General features: G+C 53.9%; 1 protein-coding gene across 1 annotated transcript in view; it reads right to left on the bottom strand.

The window, feature by feature from the left end:
- Positions 1 to 19,506, bottom strand: part of STX1A (syntaxin 1A) — a 66,743-nt gene that overhangs the window by 7,279 nt on the left and 39,958 nt on the right. Inside the window, exons 4-6 of the mRNA XM_017839153.1 lie at positions 9,813 to 9,887; positions 7,387 to 7,460; positions 4,768 to 4,876 (exon numbers count right to left, since the gene is read on the bottom strand). Of these exons, the coding sequence (XP_017694642.1) occupies positions 4,768 to 4,876; positions 7,387 to 7,460; positions 9,813 to 9,887 (258 nt within the window). The remainder of the gene's footprint in view (positions 1 to 4,767; positions 4,877 to 7,386; positions 7,461 to 9,812; positions 9,888 to 19,506) is intronic.

Below are 19,506 nucleotides of genomic sequence, written 5' to 3'. Positions count from 1 at the left end.
GTTGATGTGCCCAGCTCTGAGCAGTCACTGCCTGATGACAAGGAGAAGCATGCCAGGTGGGCTACTTGCTCTGCCCAGTGCAGGCCCTGGAGACAGCCCTGAGGGAAAGTGGTGGGCTCAGCTCCAGGGGATGCCACGTCTCTCATGGGCAGAGGTGGGATAGGATGCAGGATACATGTTCCCTTCCTGTCTCTCACCATCTCCTCACTGCCTCATTCCCCTAATGCAGAGCACAGGGCTGGTAACAGCTGCGTCGAGGTGAAGGACGAGAGCAAAGACATCACATGGATTAACACCCAGCCAGGCAGTGCCAGCCTGGCCAAGGGCCATGGCTGGTCAGGAAGAACTTGCTTTAATGCTCAGCCAAAGCACAGGGCCCAGAGGCTGCACATCACCCACACTGTCCAGCACACCACCTGCCATAGAACCACATCACCAACCTGCAGGACCCCAGAGGGCTTCCCAGGGAGGCCACTGCCTCCTGGCCAGGTTTCCTGGTTTGGAAAAGCTGTCATTAGCTCCTCCACAGCAATGAAATCAGCTCAAAGTGTGCTGGGTACCTGCCTGATCTGCTGCCCACATCACCACAGAGCCACAGCACAGCCATGAACTGGAGTGAAAGGATGGAGTCACTGCAAAGGGAGAACAGCCTGGGGGAACCCTACTGCCCAGAAACTTGGCAAAACACTGGAAAATCCTGAGAATTGGACCTGTGCCTCCCCCAGAGAGCTCCAAGGTACATTTGCTTCTTACTTGGCAACTCTAGAAATTAAAGTTTCCTGGGGAGAAGCAGCTCTGCCAACAAGACAAGCAGCCCAGAGCTTGGTGGGAGCTGCAGCACATGGGGAGAAGCAACCTCAGCCCTGAGCTGGCAGAGAGAGAATGGCAAGAGAGAGTGCCCAGGGCCATTGGAAGCTCTGGGACAGGTGGACATGAAGCCACTGAGGAGAATTCCCACCTCAAGGCACAGCCTTTGGCCCTGCAATGCCCACCTGGATGCAGTGACCGTCCCCATGGACCAGCTCCCAGGGGATGGGGCAGAGTGGCCCCAGCAGGGTGTGAGGGAAGCTCCCAGGGAAGCCTCCAGTGGCACAGCTCTCCCCCACCACCCAGCTGATGCCAGTTTGCCCAATTCTGCACACAGATGGCCTATAAATAGGGAAGACTCGAGGCACCTTGGGGCTGCAGGAGCCCAACACACCGTGGCTGAATTAAAAGGGCTCAGCTGGGCTCCTCAGGCTGGCAATATCCCTCCTTCCAGTGGCAATATCCCTCCTTCCAGTGGCAATATCCCTCCTTCCAGTGGCAATATCCCTCCTTCCAGCAGCGGGGCTGCACAAGCAACCACAGAGCCACAGCTGGGGCTCGGGTTGGACACACCGAGGCCAAGGCACCTTCCCAAGGCCTGGATCCTCTATCTGGAGCTGGCTTTTAAACTCTCATCAGACCCAAATCCCTACAACTCCTGGAGAGATTGATAGTGCTATCCTGTCTGCCCACATGTGAGAGTCACTGATCCACTTGGCTGTCCCTCAGCTCAGACAAGTCTGGCACTGCCCAAGCTGGTGTCAGGATGAAAAGGTTTCTGCTACAAAAACCTGCCCAGCATGTCACAAAGTGCCAACAACCTCCCCAGCCCTCAGGGCCCTTCTGCTCATCCTGGGCAGGGGTGGCAGGGCCAGCAGCCAGCACTGTGCCAGCATCTGCACTCAAATCCTGTGGTCATTCCTGAGATGAAAGTGCCACAGGAACCCTAAATCAGCTCTGGAATCACCTGGGGCAGCCCAGATGAGCTGCCAGGGCCCTGAATCCTCCTGGCTCAGAGTGGGATGCACCCACAGCTCGTTGTTCTGCACACCAGTTCAGCTGGCCTGGCACAGCAGGGTGGGCACCGACGAATTCTCGCAGTGCCCTCGGAGGCAGCAGATGCTTTATTTTTGGCTCCTCAGTCTTGCACATAACAAAACTGTTCCAAAAACAAGCAGCGTCTGCGCAGCACCTCCACAGCTTCAGCTGCACACCCACCACAGAGAGCTCCTCCAAGCTCCAAATCCAATTTCTCCGGGAGCAAAAACTAATTAGATTGAAGATATAATTTCTCCTAATGGACAAAATGGAGAGGAAAGAAACGAAGGAGTGACAACTCCCACCACAGGCAGTGCAGGGGGGGACACTGCTCCCAAGAGCAGACAGGGGGCACGGTCCAGCCACTGCACATCTGTCCTGCTGTCACCAGCCCCAGGACATGGAGCATCCTGCCATCCCTCCACAGTCATCCTGTGATTCCTCCATGGCACCTGTGATGTTGGAGTGCTTGGGAACAGAGCAAAGTGAGTAAGGAAGGGGCGAGGCCAACGATTAAGGCTGAAGCAGAAGCAGTGGGAGAGGGGAGGAGGGGGGATGGGAAGGGAGGGGAAGGAGGTGGAAAGGGAGATACAGAAGGAAAGGGAGATGGAGAAGGAGAGATCCACTTCACGCCATCAGACATGCTTCTGGTTGGGCAGGGTGATGGTGATGGTCACTGAGGCACAACCTCTGGCACACACACAGACATGGCAGCGCTTACACAAGGAGAAGGGACAGATCCTGAGAGGGCTGTGGGGAGCCCCAGGGGGTGGCTATGGCCCGGGGCAGTGATTTCACATCACCAGCTCTGCAGCTGTCCTATTGCAGAGCCAGGAGCAGATGTGGTGAGGATGGAGGAGCTTGCTGGGCGCTGGGGAGCCCCCCCGGAGCTGCTGAAAAGTCCCTGCTCTCACACTTCCAAAACCCGAGTGATTTACTGGCTTTGCTGTCAGAGCTCCCAGCACTTTCTATCTTTGGATCTCTCAGCTAAAAGTGAGAGCTGAGGATTTCGTGGAGCTTTAGTGCAGTCGCCACATCCCAGCTGAGCTCTATTCCAAAGAGCCTGCGCAGGAGCCCCCGGAGCAGCCGGAGCCGAAGGCATTGCCTGGAACACCCCAGGCCAAGCAGAGCCCCAGGCCAGGCAGTAAAACCTCCATAAGCTGTTCCTTTTGATGAGCCTTTCTGCCAGGAGAGATTTCCCGCTGTCCGGATGTGGGAATCCCACCTGGACTGCGTAGAGGACTGTGTCCCTCCCCAGCACAACCCCACCCTGCCTCTGCACCTGCTCCACACCTCCATCCCAAAGGGAATGCAGGTCCCTCACTGTCAGGAACTGGGACACCTCCCCTGCATCCTTCACTGCTCCACAGGGAATCCTGAGCAGCCCTTTTCCTGCAGCCATCAGGCTCTGCCAGGCACCAGCAGCCCGGCAGGACAGACAGAGCAAACACAAGTATAACTTGATGTATCTCCAGAATTTAAGTAGAGCAGCAAAGTCCTTCCAAAATCCAGTAGGAGAACAAGAAGAAGGTTTCCTTCAGGTCTGCAGCCAATCAGGCTGAGTCCTCCCAAATCTCCTCTCTCAGAGGGAGGCACAGGGATACCTTAAATTCCTGTTCACGTGACAAGCCACCCCTCGGCTGTCACCTGCAGGGTGACGTTGGCTGATGAATGAGTCAGGCAGCTGGAGCAGTGACACATCATCCTGCTTTACAGCAAACTAGCAAGCTCTTGTTGAGCCTCGTGTCAGTCAGCCTTCCCATCCAGCCACCCTGGGACAGCCCTGTTACTATTATACATCAGAAAGACTAATTTTAACAGAGGCTTGCACAGCTGAGTCTCCCTCGAGCCCTCCACAGAAACCCCACAGCACCCAGATTTCCAGGCATCCCAGCCCATGAAAGACATTCCCACAGGAGACCACCAAGGACACCACTCTGACTCACAGACCTCCTGTCATCATTCACGCCGAGTTGTTGAAAGGAAGAAAAACATCCATTTGGTTGTGAGATTAAAAAAAAGGACTAGGATTCAGATCCTTCCATTCTGAGCACAAACCCCACGACGCCTCTGACAATGAGATTATTTACAAAAATCTCTTTAAATCTCTGCATGCCCTGACTTTCCCCTTGCTTATTCTCCTAATTACGGTGGTGACATGGTTCTTCCTTGCTGGGAGATGATCCCATTGCTCTAAAACTATCCAGGTATCACTGACTGTCCAGCAGAACCATCAGGAGAGTGTTTTGTGGACAGGCAGGACCAGACTTATCCTGGACGATGGGCTCTGGATGACTCAGAGAGATCATAGTGCCACGGTGGTGTCACCTGGGTGAGGTGTCACCAGCCTCAGAAGTGTCACCTGGGCCCCTCCCTTGGACAGAAAACAACATTACTGCTGCTAAGAGCCATCAGGTCCTGGGTTCTGGGAGGTGCCTGGGGCAGGCACTGAGGCTCCTGCTCCTCCTGGGCAAGGCAAACCACTGGGAGCAGGGAGTGCTCCCATCTCAAGAGCTCCCTTCTCTGCTTTCACGTTTAGCCCACTTCAGCCACGATGAAGAGCACCCCGAGGAAGGGCAAAGCACACATGGGGGGCAGGAATTCCCATGAGCTCCTTTGAATTAAAAACGAGCTGCAAACAAGGAAGATATTCCTCTCCCTGTGCTCCCGGCGCTCTCTCCGCAGCATTTCGGGATGTGCTTTGCTGGATGTGCTTTGCCACTGAAACTCAAGGTATCACCCCCTGTCCATCTCCCACAGGAGCCGTGTCCCAGTCACACCCATGGGCCCCTCTGCCCCCCTGCGTTTTCCAGGGGAGCTCTACCCAGTTGCAGGAGCAGTTCTGATCCATCAGGAGCCAGTGCAGGACGTGGCCCCATGGCACACACAGCCCAGCTGTGTTCCCACTCCAGGTTTACTCACTGATCTCCAGCTGCCTCTGGATCCTGCCCTTGCAGCGCTCCCGGTAGTCGGTCTGCGTGGCGTTGTACTCGGACATCACCTCCACGAACTTGCGGGACAGTGTGGAGTGCTGTGGAGGGGAGAGGAGGAGAGAGGGGGGTGAGGGTCCTGCAGGAGGGAGAGCCCTGCCATCCCTGGGGCAGGGAAGGCTCAGTCCTGAGCACCCCTTGCACTTCCAGCCACCCTAAAGGCATTTCCAGCCCAGTGTGACAGAGCACTAAGGGGGAGGTGGCAGCAGGTGACACCCCTCAGCCTGAGCACAGCCTCCAGCCCCCAGAGGACACCCTGGGGTGGTTGGCAGGGTGTCACACCACTTGTGCCCAAGCAAACTGGAGCTGAGGCCAAGGCTGCTCAAAGTCACAGAATCACAGAATCATTTTGGTTGGAAAAGGCCTCTGAGATCATCAAGTCTGTGCCTGATCCCCACCCTGTCCCCTAGCCCAGAGCACTGAGTGCCACATCCAGTCATTCCTTGGACACCTCCAGGGATGGGGACTCCACCACCTCCCTGGGCAGCCCCTTCCAATGCCTGATCATCCTTTCCATGGAGAAATTCTACCTGATATCCAACCTGAGCCTCCCCTGGAGCAACTTGAGGCCATTTCCTCTTGTCCTGTCCCTTGTTCCCTGGGAACAGAGCCCGACCCCCACCTGGCTCCAACCTCCCATCAGGGAGTTGTAGAGTGAGAAGGTCCCCCCTGAGCCTCCTTTTCTTCAGGCTGAGCCCCCCCAGCTCCTTCAGCCACTCCTCATATGACTCATATGACTCTCTAGACCCTTTTCCAGCTCTGTTGCCTCTCTCTGGACAGTCTTTGCCCATCATGGGAACGGTGACTGCCAGACGTGCCTGGTGCCACCAGCACTCAGCCGTGTTGGTGCAGGTCTTGTCACACCTGGAGCAGCCCCAGCCAGCACAGCCCTCCCTCCAGGACACAGCACTGGAGACATCTCGAGGATACACTTGGATTTGCTCTGCAGCTATTCTGAGCCAGCAGCAGCACAGTATTTATGGCACAGCCTCAGCCTCAGCTCATCTTCTCCCTCCTCCACCTCAAACCTCACACGAACGCACCCGACAGCTCCGGCTCCAGCCTCTGCTCCAGAGGTGCTGGCCCAGAGCAAGGTCAGAACAGCTCCTGAGCACCTCAGCCCAAAATCCAGCAATCCCATGACATGCCATCCAAGGGACTGCCTTTCCAAAACTGTTTTTCCTAAAATCCACTTCATTCTCATTCAGCTGAAAACTACCAACCTATGCTGATCTGCAGTCAAATATAGCCTGGGTGCTGAGTGACACCCTTCCTGCTCGCCAGCACACCACGCTACACCTCTTTTGCTTCAGAAGTTATTTAACTCAGTGTTTATTTTCTCAGATTGCTATTTTATGTTCCCACGGGCATCCCACATGTCTACAAAATGCATTTGATTTTTGAAGGAACACAGAGTTTCATGCAAAATGGGCTGGAAAAAAAGCACTTGAGATGGCTTTCGGTTATTAAATAAAGCTACCTGAATATTCACAGCAAATCAAATGCATACTAAAATGTACCTTGTGTTTGAAAGAAACTCATTAAACAGAAAATACTAACTACAGTTAGGAAATGGGGTTGTTTCACCCAGGGCCAGCAACTCTTCACTCCTCAAATGTGGGGAAGGTAGCCCAAGCCAGAGAAGCTGTGGTTGTCCCATCACTTAAAGTGTTCAAGGCCAGGTTGGACAGGGTTTGGAGCAACCTGGGCTAGTGGAAGGTGTCCCTGCCCATGGCAGGGCGTTGGACTGGATCATCTTTGAAGGTCCTTTCCAACCACAGCAGAGCTCTGCCCATGCTGGGTCCCTCCAGGAGGGACAGCAGAGCTGCCTGCAGGGGTTCTGCTGTGCCCCAGCAATTCCCTGTCCCACCTGCCCTAGAGACAGGTGGGCCTTTCCCTTTCCCCAGCTTTGCAGAGTGTGGAGCTGGGGTTCCAGCTGGGAGCTGCCTCTGCAGAGGTGATCTGTTATCATCACTGCCATATCGATCCAGCACTGACTGCGGATGGGAGAGCAGGCTCTGCGAGTGGCTTCTCAGACTGAGAGGGAGATAAACAAACTATAAACACCAGAACTCTTTCAGCACCACTGCAGAGTGTGGAGAAAGCAGGACTTTTACTGAGCTGTGTGTGTGCAGGACCCCCGTGAGAGCTGCAGATCCACATCTGGATCCCACCCCAGGTGATGAAGAGCAACACTGGCAGCTCCTGTTGCCTTTATCCCTTTAATAATTTGCTAAACCTCACTCCTGGCTGCAGAGCAAGGCTCTGAGATGCTTTGTCTTCACCTACATCCCCCAGACCAGGCACTGCAGTGACACAGGGGCAGATTCCAGGCTGGAGCAATGGCTGCATCCCCCTGGGGTGCTCTCTCACCACAGCATCACCAGAAGGTAAAAAAAACTACACAGCAACCTTGCACGGTGGGGCAGGAGACAGAGCTTCACTCAGAGAAGGCTGTTCTATAGCCAAGCACAGCCCACCTCTCCCAGCACCTCCTGGAATCCCTCAGCTGCCAATTCCTGTCCTCCTGGTGCCAGAGGCAGAGACTCACCTGAGTTTTCCTTATCCGCAGGTCAGCCGATGACCTGTTCAGTCCTTCCTCTTGTTCAATACTCTGCTCAATACCTGGTTGGGGTAGAAGGACACAGATTATTTTGTGCTGTTTGGAGAAGAATCACAGAATCAAGAAGGCTGGAAAAGACCTCCATGATCATCAAATCCAAACTTCGACCTCGTGCCCGCGAAAGCACAGCACCAAATGGCACATCTACTAACTTCTGAACACTTCCAAGGATGGTGACTCCACCACTTCCCTGGAGAGCCTGTTCCAATGCCTGACCAAAGGAAAGGGATTGTTTGGCAAAGGGACTGTGAAAGACTGAAGCCTTTGGATCAAGGAGTTCCCAACTCCTGACTCTGGCCTGACATTCAGCCTGGGCTGGCAGCAAAGCCCCATTTCATGACTGAAATACACCTGGTGCCAGGCCACTGGCTGAGATTTGGGGCTGTCAAGGGCAGCACTGTCATTCCCAGGCAGGTGAGCCAGGATTTCCATACAAAACTGATACAATGCCCAGGTCAGTACTCAAACCAAATGGAGAGCTGTTCTGCCCAGTGACTCAGGAAGAGGAAACCCAGAGCTAAAATGTCTCTGCAAAATACCAAACCTCAAGACTTCTCCAGGGACCCTAAAAATAGCAGCTCCTCCAGCTGCCCAGCCTGGCACAGGGAGGACTCACCAGGCTGGCAAGAATGCACTTCACCATGCTGAGCAGCCCTGCAGCAGGGCAGGGATCTGCCCCTTTAATTAGGCAGCTAATTGGGATGAAGCTCTCACTGCCCAAAGCCCATGAATCATGTCAGGGAGGAGCAGTGCCCCATGTCCCACCATGGTTTGGGCAGGGAGAGGGCACAGGACTGCAGGGCAGGAGGGTTGGCACAGATGAGGGCAGTGCAATCCTGCCCCATCCCTGGAACTGTCCAAGGCCAGGTTGGACAGGGCTTGGAGCAGCCTAGTCTAGTGGAAGGTGTCCCTGCCCATGGCAGTGGGGTGGAACAAGACGGTCTTTAAGGTCCCTTCCAACCTGAACCATTGCATCCTTTAGGATTCTATGAAACCTTCTCCTCAAGGCCAGCTCAGGACCTGCTAATTCAAAGACTTAATTTCAGGGACTTATAAAGCCTAGAAGGAAGCTCCCATCAGGAGGCTGGCCAGCCTGCAGGTGCACACATCTCCATGTAAACCACCAGGTGTGAGCTGGTGGCATCCCCTCAGTGTGGCTGAAGACCCCATTCCCAATGCTGACGTCCCACAGCTCTCTGAGCCTGGCTGTTCCCAGCACCTTCCCCACTGGAGCAGGTCCCTCGAGCCCAGCATGGGGCAGATTCCTCCTGCAGCAGAGGCTCCCCATTCCCTGGAGCTGCCCCCTCAACCTCCAGCACAGCTCAGTGTATTCCATCAGCAACTGGGCTTCCTCCACCCTCGTCACAAACCCATTCCCAAGGAACAGTATTGGCAAACACTGGGCATTTATGATAATAAATAAAATCACATTTTCCCAAGAAGCTGGTAATTAGAATTAGCCCCTGCATGAGCAATATCTGGCCTGAAGAAGTCAGTTTGTTGTCAGCAGATGTTGTTTTGGATCAGTCCTGACTGTTTTCTGTCATTGATCATGCTGGCCACGAGGCGATTTGGGACAAAGCACAAGGACTAATCATCCTCTGCTCCAGGTAAACATGATACCAGGGAGTCTTTTCTGGAAGCAGAAAACAGGAGTTGAAGCCTGTCCTGCAATCCTTCAGGCTCTCAAAGCCTCTTAAAAAACACCAAACAAAACACTAATGGAAAAGGATTTTTGTTTTGCCATGGGATAAGCACCAGCTCCTCTCCCACCCTTCAGACAGCCAGGTCTCCTGCACCAATCTCAACCAAATCCCACCCTGGTGTCCAAGACTACCAGAGACAAATCCCAGCTACACCAGAGCGTCCTCACTGACCCCCTGAATCCCTGGAGTCCAGTCATGGAATTCTGGGCTCATCTGAGTGCTCCAGCACAACCCTGTCCATCAGCAGGCTGACACTCACGTTGTTCTCACTCCTCACTGTCAGACAGACTGACTGACTGTTCCAGTGGTGGAAACTGAAGGTCATGTCCTGCAGCACGTCCCACAGCAGCACCTCTTCACCCACCCAGCCCTGGAGCCCACCCTTTGGCTGTGCCAGGGGTTTGCCCAGAGCCCAACACCTGCCAGTGGTGGTGGCACAGGACTGGCTTGGACGCCACCAGGTGCTCGTGGCCCCATTCCCTCATCTCCATCCTGGGAACAGGGCACAAGGGGGCAAATTCACAAAGGGCAAATAAAAGCAGCTGGAGGGTGCAGGGGGAGGGAAGGTGATGCCCATCCCTGGGTGCACCCCCAGGATGGGAGTGCTCTGGGCACAGCCCCACAGCTCCATCACGAGCCAACACTCACTCTTTAGCTTGGAGCGCACTTTGTTCGCCGTCTTCTTTATGTCAGACATCAGCTCTTCCAGCTCCTCCTTCGTTTCTGGGGAGAGAGGAGAGAGCAACATGGATATGTTGGAGACACTGCAAAAATCTGCTGCCTGGCCCCGCAGTGTGTGGAGACCAGAGCTGGGAGCACTCACACCCCCTGCCTGGGAGCATTTCCACCCCCAGACTGGGAGCACTCCCACCCCCTGCCTGGGAGCACTTCCACTCCCTGGACTGGGAGCACTCTCACCCCCTGCCTGGGAGCACTCCTGCCTCCAGACTGGGAGCATTTCCACCTCCAAACTGGGAGCACTCCCCCCACCTAGACTGGGAGAACTCCCACACATACACTGAGAGCATTTCCACTTCTCACTCCATGCTGGACTCTCCTCACAGTCCTGAGACCCCCCTGGAGCTGCCTCCAGCTCTGGGGTCCCAACTCAGGACAACAGGGTAGGGTCAGGTTGGACATGGGGAAGAAATGTTGGACCACGAGGGTGGTGGGCCCTGGCACAGGTTGCCCAGAGAAGCTGTGGCTGCCCCATCCCTGGAAGTGTCCAAGGCCAGGTTGGACAGGGCTCGGAGCAACCTGGGACAGTGGAAGGTGCCCCTGCCCATGGCAGGAGGATTGGAATTCGATGGTCTTTAAGGTCCCTTCTAACCCAAACCATCCTGTGAGTCTGATCTCATCCAAGTTCCTCTCCCAGAAACCAGCATGTCCTTGATGGAGCCAGGATGTGCAGCTGTGCCCCACACCATCCTGTGCTCCAGAAACTGCTGGACCCCCAGACACAGCAGGGCTGGAGCAGGGGCACATCCCTGTGCCCAGCATTCCAGTACTCAACTGTGCCCTGCCAGTGCAGCTCTCCCTGCTGCCACCCCAACGCTCCCTCTTGATTTTGATGAGATCAAGGCTTAATTAAATAAAACATTGTTTAATATAGATGAGGCACACTGACTGAGTCATGTCAATGGCTCCAATGCCAGCTGCCAGTCACAGGCATAATTAGAAAATCCTGATGATGGCAATGTGCTGGGGGAAGGTCCCATCGTACCAGAGGCTGTACACATTCCTGACCCAGAGCTATGAACTTCAGCACTATTGGGAAAAGGAGAAAAGGGACACATCTGTGAATTCCTTCACCCCCCAATATTTGCTAGAGAATGAGCACAAATGCGGGGACAGGAAGAGGATATTTTCAGTTTGAGTTCTCATTTAAGTGACTAATTATCTATTTTTTTCCCATTCTTGAAAGAACTTGTAAAAATAAGAAGTAAATAAATAATAAGAAATTGTAATAATAAGAAATTAATAATTGTAATAATAAGGAATTAATGATTGTTTCTTAATAAAGCAACGAACCAGCCTGGGCTGAGTAACTCCCTGAAACCATCCAGGCTGGGGAAGCAGACAAGGACCCAGGACTGCCATGAACACAAAGGAGTTGGGACTGTCCACCTGGAAAGCCAAGGGAGTTCCTACTGCTGCCTGGACTGCCCTGCAGGAGGGTGGTGAGAAGCTGGGGCCAGGCATCCTGCTGGTCCTTGGAAGTGACCTTCAGCTTCCTGTTGAAGTTTCAGGGTGCACAGGGACAGGACAACCAGTGCTGGACCAAGCTGGGACAGCAAAATGCAAATTAGATATTGGAAAAAACAACGGTCATGAAGGCAGTCAAATACTGGACCCAGAGAGGCTGTGGGACATCCTTCCTTAAGGATATTCAGCATCTGGCTGAGCAACCAGATCCAATGGACTTGCTGGAGGGGACTGGGCCAGGGACCTCCAAGGCCCCTTCTCATCCATATCCCCTTCCCACCCATTTCCACCCTCGATCCTATTAAACAATTTCACATAACTCACTGCCTTGTACTTTCCCTTCTCCCTGTCAACTGGGCTGAGGGATTCTCCCTCTCTACTCTGCCCTCGTGAGACCCCACCTGCAGTGTTGCCTCCAGCACAGGGGCCTCCAACATAGGAAGGACATGGAGCTCCTGGATAGAGTTCAGAGGAGGTCACAGAGATGTTCTGAGGACTTGAGCCCCTCTGCTCTGGAGCCAGGCTGGGAGAGCTGGGGGTGTTCAGTCTGGAGAAGAGAAGGCTCCAGGGAGACCTGAGAGCCCCTTCCAGGGCCTAAAGGGGCTCCAGGAGAGCTGGAGAGGGACTTGGGACAAGGGATGGAAGGACAGGACAAGGGGGAATGGCTTCCCACTGTCAGAGGGCAGGTTTTAATTAGACATTAGGAGGAAATTCTTCCTTGTGTGGATGGGGAGGCCCTGGCACAGGTTGTCCAGAGAAGCTGTGGCTGCCCCATCCCTGGAAGTGTTCAAAGCCAGGCAGGACAGGGCTTGGAGCAACCTGGACTAGTGGAAAGTGTCCCTGCCCATGGCAGGGGGTGGGATGAGATGATCTTTAAGGATCCTTATGATCCCATGATACGCTGCCATGATGCTGCCACTGAGGATGCACAGGGCAGGTAGTGAGCACAGTCCTGTGGTGGCCACTCAGGATGGGGACAGGACCACACAGAGGGATGCAGGGGACAGGGAACAGGAGCTGGGTGCCTTCCTCAAAATATTTCCAACTGAGCAGCAGAGAGAACTCTCCTTCTGGCTGGCTTTGAGTCACAGGCCGTGTGAGGATTACTTGGCGGCCTGGCAGGCACAGGCTGCCCAGACAATTATTTTCACATCCACGGCGTCTGTTTAAGTGACTCACTCAGATCTATTTAACCATTCCCAGAGAGTGACATCCAGCCACGGGAAGCTCAAGTACCACAACATTGTCACGCTATGGTCGGTGTCACCCCACGCCAGAGCGGCACTGAGGGGGGAGAGGGGATGTTTCAGGGGATGGGTCAGGCTCCCCACATCCCACGGCCCACCTGGAATGTCTGCTCTGCTGCAGCGGGAGCGGGGATGTCCCCATGGCCACCAGCACGTGGGGCCACGTCCCTGGTCCCCGCTGGGAGGGAGGAGGAGGCTTTGGTCCAAGGTCAAGTCTTGTGTCCCCGAGAAGCCCCAGGGCCTGCTGTGACCTTGTCCAGGAGGCAACCCAGGCAGTGCAGGGGAGGCAGGGGTGCAGGCAGGGGTGTGGGCAGAGGTGGGAGCTCTTTCTCCTTCCTCTGCCAGCAGCAAATGGGGCACCTGTCTGGCAGAGAGAAAACACCCAGCCCAGGCTGGTAACACTGCAGGCAAGCACACAGGAGCGGGTAGGCAGGAGTAGCAGGCAGGCAGGCAGGAACAGGCAGGAACACGCAGAATCAGGCAGGTAGGCAGGCAGGAACAGGCAGGCAGGAACAGACAGGCAGGAGAAGCAGGCAAGCAGGAGCAGGCAGGAGCAGGTAGGAGCAGCAGGCAGGCAGGAGCAGGCAGGAGCACCAGGAGCAGCAAGAGCAGCAGGCAGGAACAGGCAGGAGCAGCAGGCAGGAACAGGCATGCAGGCAAGCTCCATCAGGAGCAGGCAGGTGCAGCAGGCAGGTAGGCAGGAGCAAGCAGAAATGGGCTGGAGCAGGCAGGAGAGCAGGCAGGAGCAGGTAGGCACAGTCCTCCACCCCTCACAGTGAAGGGCAGGCGCTGTCCCCACCCGCTGCAGCTCCCCTGGGTGTCACAGTGACGGTGACTCTGCTCACAGGGTGCTCAGCCTCGAGCTTCCTCACTCCTTTTTGGGACTAAGAAATCTTTACCTCTGCAACCTGCAAGTCTTTACTGACAGCAACCAACCAACGTCATCGAGAAAGGCACAATTCCAAACTAATTTCCAGCTGAGTTACCTGGCAAAGCTGGGAAGAACAATCTTTTTGGCAAAGACTTAGTTTTTTCAATAAAAATAATGAAAGAATATCCTGAGCACAGTTCCTTGAAGGAAATTTAAAAAAAAAAAATAAACCTTGTTTATCTTGGCACTTCCACTTACTGAATGTTGAGTATTTTTTAAAGGTGAATGCAAAGAGGAAGCACAGACCTGGAAGCCCCACAGTGATCTGGTGTCTGGAAGCAAACCATAAGGAATCCTTTCTAGGGATCTACAGAGTTGGCTGAAACATTTTCCAGTGTTTCATGGCCTTAAAGCAGTACAAATGAAACCTGTTGTAAAAGCCACCAGGGAGGAGATTGGCTAGAAAGGTCCTGTACCTGGGTCAGGGCAATCCCCCGTACCAGCACAGACTGGGGGATGGATGGATAGAGGGATAGACAGAGGGATGGATGGAGAGCACCCTGTGGAGAAGGACGTTCCAGCTGAAGTTCCATTTGCCAAAAGACATTTGGGACATCAGTGACCTCTGTGTAGTCCTTCAGTTCCCAAAGGCTGACGTTTATTCTTGGAAACAGAGCTCAGAGCCTGACATTGAAACTTATTTATTCAAGCTACGGAAAACAAGAAAATCATCAGACACTGACTCAACCCTTCCCAAATTTTCTTGTTTTTTCAGCTCTGCTCAACACAGCCATCTGCAGCAGGTGTGACAGAATGGGGAGCAGGCAGAGGGGGGACAGGAGAGAGCTGCTCCAAGCAGAGCTGGGGCTGTCCCTTCCACAGAGAAGCGACACAAGGAGCTCCAGTTGCCTGCTGAGTTGCAGAAACAGGACACGGCGAGGTCATCCATCTGCCTTCGCCAGGAGCGAGGGCACGGGAGACATCCAGTGCCATCAGGAAGGACCAGCAGCCCTGGGATTTTTAACTTCCTGCATGCCAGGAGGGACAAATCTTGCTTGAGGTGCAGCAAGGAGAGACACTGCCAGGGTTCAAGGTCAGTGCAAAATGTCACTAGGCTTTTATACAGGAACAGAACAGAGATGATGCACAGAAGGGACTGAAAAGCTTTAGGGATCCCCTGGGAGGAAAAGTGTTCCCTGAAACGCCTCGTCTGTCCACCTGTGTTTTGTGGTGACCCACAACAGATTAAACTGTAGTTTTTGACTTTTGACATCCATCACTGCCCTGCACAGCCTGTGCCAGAGCTTAACCATCCTTTCAGTGAAGACATTTTCCCTAATATCAAACCTAAACCTCCCCTGGAGCAACTTGAAGTTATTTCCTTTTGTCCTGTCCCTTGTTTCCTGGGAACAGAGCCTGACCCTTCCCCTGGCTCCCCCCTCCTGTCAAGGAGTTGAAGAGAGTGAGAAGGTCCCTCCTGAGCCTCCTTTTCTCCAGGTTGAGCCCCCCCAGCTCCTTCAGCTCCTTCTGGTGCTCCAGCCCCTTCCCCAGCTCTGTTCCTTTCCCAGGACACGCTCCAGCCCCTCAATGTCTTCCTTGTTCTGAGGAAGACAAAATTGATCCCAGGACTTGAGGTGCCCCAGCAGTGCCCAGCACAGGGGGATGGTCCCTGCCCTGGTCCCACTGGCCACACTTGCTGACAACAACAGCTTCTCCTGCAGCCACTTGCTGGCTGTTTATGATCCAGCAGCACAAATGAGGGGATCACAGTGCTCCCACCAAATGACTGTGGTTTGGTGATAACCCTGTGCAAGGAGCAGAGCTGGTGCAGTGCAGTGCCTTGCTCCAGTTTCTCCGTTTTCAGAGAAAGTTGGATTTCATTTTTTCCCCAATTAACACTAAAACATCAGTTTGCAGACAGTGAGGGATGAAGGAGGGTCACGTAAATGACCTCATGCCTGGACACTGGTGTGAGCTTGAACCCACAGCTCCCAAAATCTGCTGCCCATCCTGCCTGCAGCGGGCTCAGGGAGCTTCCTGCCGACACACTCAGCAGCAAACCCGGACCCACAGCTCATCTCCAGCATCCTCAGCCCAACACATCCCACGCCTGTATTCCAGCTTACGGCTCCACCGGAGCAGCTGTTGGGAAAGCGGGAGGTCGCTGAGCTGGCAGGAAGCAGCAAGGATCAACAGCTCAAAGCAGGGGGAGTTTAGGAGATCTTTTAATTAAAAGCAGGCAGCGGACCTGATGGAAGCCCTGATGGAAGCACAGGATCTGGTGGGCGCTGCAGGCGGCTGCACCCCCGGGGACTCATCCCAGCTCCACGAGGGGCACCCAATTAAGGCAGCAAAATTTATGTGAGCGAATGGCTGCGGATGCTGCTCCCACCTGCTGAAAACGTGCCCATCTGACAGAGCCCTGCAGCATCGTCCCCAGGGTCTGGGGATGTTCAACTCTCCAGGAGAAATCAGCTGACCGATGACCAAACGCTCCTTCCCTTTCCATGCTCTCCTCCAAGCCCTTCCATCCACCCTGTTAGCTCCAGGTTGGCACTGAACACCACCACGAGCACACAGTCCCTCTACCACCCGCTCCCATCCCACCTAGAGCCACACACAAACCCCCATCGGCTGCAGGATGGACAGAGGACACTTGGGATGCAGTGCTGGGGTTCACAGCAAAGCCACCCCAGGCCTCCCACGGGCACTGAGGGCACAGGTACCAACTAAAGCTCCTCAGCTCTATTTTTAAAACACAGACAGCACTAACTGTCTTACCCTCCTTTAATTCTCCTGATCAAATTCCACTTCTAATACTCCATTTATTTTTCCCAGAAGCAAGGTCGGGTTAATCAGTCAATAATTACTCAGCTCATTCCCTCTCTCTTTAAAAAAGCTCCTTGTGCCTGCCAGGTATGCCAGGAATTATTGGAAATCAACACAAACGGCAAAGGCACCACCTTACTCAGCTCCTGGAAAACTTCCCAATCAATACCTTCAGGTAGCCTGGATCCAGCAGGGTCTATTTTTGGTATTGACTGTTTAGCAACAACCTGATTTACTATTGGAACGTTGGAATTTAATCAGCATAATATACACCACGTGTTTTCCAAAAAAAAAAAAGCACTTCCCGCATGTTTGTGTCCTTTCTGCATTATTCTCCCATTTTCATTTATTAATGCACCAAAATGGCTGAGAGGTTTCTGCTCTTCTTTAAGTACCTCACAAAAACTTCAGCCTGTCCTTCAGGCTGCTGGGTGGGTTTTCCAGCTCCAGTTTCTGTGCCACCGGGAGAGGGTGGGAAAATATTCTCCTCCTCCTCACCATGTATGGGAAAATGGAGATGAATATAAATCCGTGGCAAGTAAAGCTCCAGGAATAGGAGGTACAGAGAAGTGGTAAGAAACACTGAAGAATGCAGGGAGAATAAAGTGCTTTCAATTTATTCCATGAGCACTTGATATCAAGGAGCAAGCTGGGATCATCCAGATCACCAGGAGTCCCTTGTGCTGACACCTGCATATGAGCAGTGGGGCTGCACAGGGGTCCTGCCCAAGGGGGTTTCACACTCCAGCCATATAAATATTTCTTTCAGGATTCAGGAACACAAACTAGGCTGAATTTGGGATCAAAACGAGCAATTGGAATTTTCTGGAGTTTTAATTGTTCTTGTAGCAGAGATGTTTGGAGTAATCAAATAATTCCTTTCTGTCCCGTGCTTTGAACACAGGATCATGAACTCACAGTGTGGTTTGGGTTGGAAGGGATGTTCAAAGATCATACAGTCCAAGCCCTTATCATGGTCAGGGTCACCTTCCACTAGCCCAGGTTGCTCCAAGCCCCATCCAACCTGACCTTGGACACTTCCAGGGATGGGGCAGTCACAGCTTCTCTGGGCAACCAGTGCCAGGGCCTTCCCACCCTCTGGTCCAACATTTCTTCCCCCTGTCCAACCTGACTACACTCTCAATTTAACACCATTGTCTTGTGCTGGGACCTCAGAGCTGGAGGCAGCTCCAGGGGGTCTCAGGGGAGCACTCCCTCCCTCTCCTGCTGCCCACACTGCTGGGGATGAGCCCAGGAGACACTTGGCTTTCTGGGCTGCCAGTGCCTGTGGATGGGTCATGTCCCATTTCTCACCCACCAGAATCCCCCAGTCCTCCACAGGATGTTCTCCATCCATCCATCCATCCATCCATCCATCCATTCCTCAGTCTGTGCTGGCACTAGGGATTGCCTCAACCCAGGTGCGGGACCTTGCCCTTGGCCTGGTTGAACTCCATGAGGTTCCCATGCTTTGGCAACTTTACTGCTGCCACTCCAGTATCCTAAGGCACTTTACCCACCCTTCCCAGGACCCAGGACCTGGCTCTTCCCAAGAACAGACATACTGCAAATGCTGTATTTAAATTGTTCAGGATGAGAGAGCAAGTCTGTGCCCAGTCTGTGAGAAGCAGGGCCTGATGTGGGGATGGGGTCCAGCACAGGAGGGAGGGAAGTCCTTCACCTCTGCACAAGGTGATGCAGATCACCCACAGTGAGCCCATTTGGACAAAGACACCAGGCTTTGTGTGGAAAGGCAGACAGCCAGGGAATTGTGGAAAGGTTATTTTTAGAGTTGCGCATTTCCATGATAAAGAGCAAGTATTACCTCCGGCTGAAAAGAAAACTTTTTCTAGCACTGGTGGAAAAAAATGACCTGAAGCAGATCTACCCCCCAGAGCTTCAGCTGAGAGCACACTCAAGATGCTGCTGTTGGTACCCAAAGCAGCACGAAGAGTTCACACACCTGAACCTGCCCAATCCAGCTTTTCTTTCTTGAGAAAAGATCCGTGATTTATATTTTTAAACATTGATTGAAGCACAGGGAACTGTGTGACTTCACTCAACTTGTCTGGTCCCAGCAAGGACAACACACAGGCAGGTCACAGTGGCCAGGAAGGGTTTATAGGTCATCCTGCAGCCACTGTCACCTGCAGCCATCACCCCTGCACACTGGTTGTCTGACAGCTTCTCCAGACTCTATTAACTCATGGAAATGGGACTGCCCCAACTTCCAAGATGGAAGGTATCACGTTGTCGTGTAAATTGGAGAGATCCAAATGGTCCATTCCCAGGGAAAGGTCAAAAAGGGAAAAAAATCCACCTCACAGTGCTGGGCACTTGCTCAAGGACTCTTCCATAGAGTCATGGTCTCAAAGGGTGGTTTGGGTTGGAAGAGACCTTCAAACCTCATCTCGTTCCACCCCCTGCCATGGGCAGGGACACCTTCCACTAGCCCAGGTTGCTCCAAGCCTCATCCAACCTGGCCTTGGACACTTGCAGGGATGGGGCAGCCACAGTTTCTCTGGGTGCCCTGTGCCAGTCCCTACCACCCACATGGTACAACACTTCTTCCTTATGTCCAGCCCAAAACTGTTTGCAGGTGACCATAGCAGCAAAGGCATGGTCCATCCCCACCTGCACGTCTCCAAACACAGGAGGGAGCCAGCTCTGTGCCTTCATGTGAGATACACGTGCTGGGCTGGGCCCTCTTCCACGATCCCTGTCCCAAGGCTGCCCCACTGCCTCGCTCTTTTGTTTGTTGAATTACAGAAATCAGAAACAAGTCGTTCCTGATCCAGCTCTGGGTCAGGGGAACGTACCTGCTGCTGGCTGGGCACCCCTATCCCCACGCAGGGTGAGCAATCGGCCGCCTCTGACCCGTTCCCCTGCCACCACAGCCCAGCTCTGCCCAGCACCTCCCCATCCACCCACGCTGTGCTCTCCAGGTGCTGCTGCTTGGGACCTGTGTGCCATGGGAGCTGTGTGCCATGGGAGCTGTGTGGGACTCGTGTGCCATGGGAGCTGTGTGCCATGGGAGCTGTGTGGGACTCGTGTGCCATGGGACCTGTGTGCCATGGGAGCTGTGTGCCATGGGAGCTGTGTGGGACTCGTGTGCCATGGGACCTGTGTGCCATGGGAGCTGTGTGGGACTCGTGTGCCATGGGAGCTGTGTGCCATGGGAGCTGTGTGG

Source organism: Lepidothrix coronata, unplaced genomic scaffold (assembly GCF_001604755.1).
Source record: "Lepidothrix coronata isolate B3197 unplaced genomic scaffold, Lepidothrix_coronata-1.0 Scaffold380, whole genome shotgun sequence".
Lineage (NCBI taxonomy): Eukaryota > Metazoa > Chordata > Aves > Passeriformes > Pipridae > Lepidothrix > Lepidothrix coronata.
Note: the sequence above shows the minus strand (reverse complement) of the source record. Positions and strands in the feature narration are given on the sequence as shown.